At 56.6% G+C, this 1799-nt stretch overlaps 1 protein-coding gene across 1 annotated transcript; it reads right to left on the minus strand.

Annotated features, from left to right (window-relative positions):
- Positions 1 to 374: 374 nt before the first annotated feature.
- On the minus strand, positions 375 to 1499 carry NHLRC4 (NHL repeat containing 4). Its single transcript, XM_009977663.2, has one exon. The coding sequence runs from the start codon at positions 1497 to 1499 to the stop codon at positions 375 to 377; it is 1125 nt and encodes a 374-aa protein (XP_009975965.2).
- Between the last annotated feature and the right edge of the window lie 300 nt (positions 1500 to 1799).

Below are 1799 nucleotides of genomic sequence, written 5' to 3' on the forward strand. Positions count from 1 at the left end.
GGGTTACATTCGTTTTACCATCCTCCTGAAGTTTGCTCCAAACCCAGCCTGCCAGGTAGACCATGGCTGCCAGCTCCAGCCTGCCCTTATCCCTCTGGCACCAGGGAGGTGGAACCACAGCCACGTAAAAACGGTGTGCGGGGAAGAGAAATGTATTATCTTTGCAAAAACACACAAGGATTCGAGGGCATGGTGCTAACGAGCTTGCCAAGGCAAGTCCTGAGTAGCTCAGTCCTCCTTTAGCTACTCTGGTGGGTCCAAGAAACTCCAAGCTGGTCTAGTCCTTGCTTCTGCCAACTGGAGAAGCTGGAGGACAATAAGGCAGTGGAGTATGGGGACAATGCCCCGCTATGGCCCACCAGCAGACCCAAAGCTCAGCGGGGTTGCAGTGGCACCAGCCCCGCTCCCCTCCTGGGTGCCAGGCTGGGGTCACTACATGGTGCCCCAGGGTTGGCAGGGCTGTAAGGGGGCCTCACACGGTACTTAAAGACTTTGACACAGTTCTCCCCTGCATCTGCCACAAAGAGGTGCCCATAGGAGGAGCAAGCCATGCCGGCGGGCCTCCGCAGCCCTGCGGACACCAGGCAGACGGGAGCCCCATGCTCTGGGAACAAGTGGACTGTGCGGCGCTGCTCGTCTGCCACCAGGATGCTGCCATCCACGTCAACGCAGACCCCAGCTGGGTTGCCAAACCGGTGTCTGTATTTGCTGCCAAGAGAGCAGAGGAGCTTACGGCTGCTCGTGAAGACCTTGACGTCTCCGCACTCCTCGCTTACCACAAAGCCTCCATTGGGTGCTGGGCTGATGTAGCGAGGTCCCTGCAGGTTGGGGACTGAGTGGATGTTGAGTGTCTTGAAGGCATGGTCCAGAGCAAAGCTGTGGACTTGGCCTTGTGCATAGTCTGCTACCAAGATCTTGCCCGTGGAGTCCACTCCAATACCCCTGGGGGAACCAACCTTTCTGATCTTTATCCATTCCCCCTTGGAGAGGCTGGTGTGAGGGTTGAAGACCCAGATGGCTCCATTCATCATGTCAGCCACAGCCACCATTCCCATCCGAGTCACAGCCACATCTTCTGGCAAGAAAGCGCCGCTTTCCTTCCCCGTTTGCCGGCAGGGCAGGGACTGCAGCGTTTGGCCTGTGCTGCTGAGGACGTGGACCCAAGGAGCACTCTCAGCTGTCACGTAGATGGAGCCATCCAGGGAGCAATGGATTCCACTTACTCCCCCATAGCGGCTGCCAGTGGGGTTGGGGATCTGCTGGACCAGGTTGTCCTGGCAATAGTGGAGGAGGTTCTTAATGTTGTCCAGGTCTCCACACAGGCTTTTGGCCTTGTCTGCCAGCTGGTGGACTTGGTGCTGCGTCACCATGCCCATGCCACGCTGGGTGCTCAGCAGCGGACTGGCTGTCTGGAGCATGGCGATTGACTTCAGCTGGAGGGTGTAGATGGTTTTCAAAAGCTTCTCCTTTTGCTGGCTGGTCCCCAGAGTGTAGTCCATGACAAATCTCTCGTCCCTGTTTGGGGGAAGCAGTAGGACCATTACTGTCACTGTCCTGCTGCCATCTCTGGGGACATGCTCTGAGCTCAGGTGCTTGCTGTCTACCCAGGGTCAAGGTGTTGGTGCTGGTCTGGATTCACTCCGATGTGACAGAGACCAGATCGTAGCCCTGCCAGCTAGTTACACGCTCAGAATATAATGACAAACAGGGACTATGGCATAAAAAATATGAAAGAGTTGGCAAGCTGGATCGGCAGCTGGAGGAACCAGCCAAAAAGGTCCACCAGCTTCAATGACCGC

The sequence above is a fragment of the Tauraco erythrolophus genome, chromosome 17, assembly GCF_009769465.1.
Source record: "Tauraco erythrolophus isolate bTauEry1 chromosome 17, bTauEry1.pri, whole genome shotgun sequence".
Classification (NCBI taxonomy): Eukaryota; Metazoa; Chordata; class Aves; order Musophagiformes; family Musophagidae; genus Tauraco; species Tauraco erythrolophus.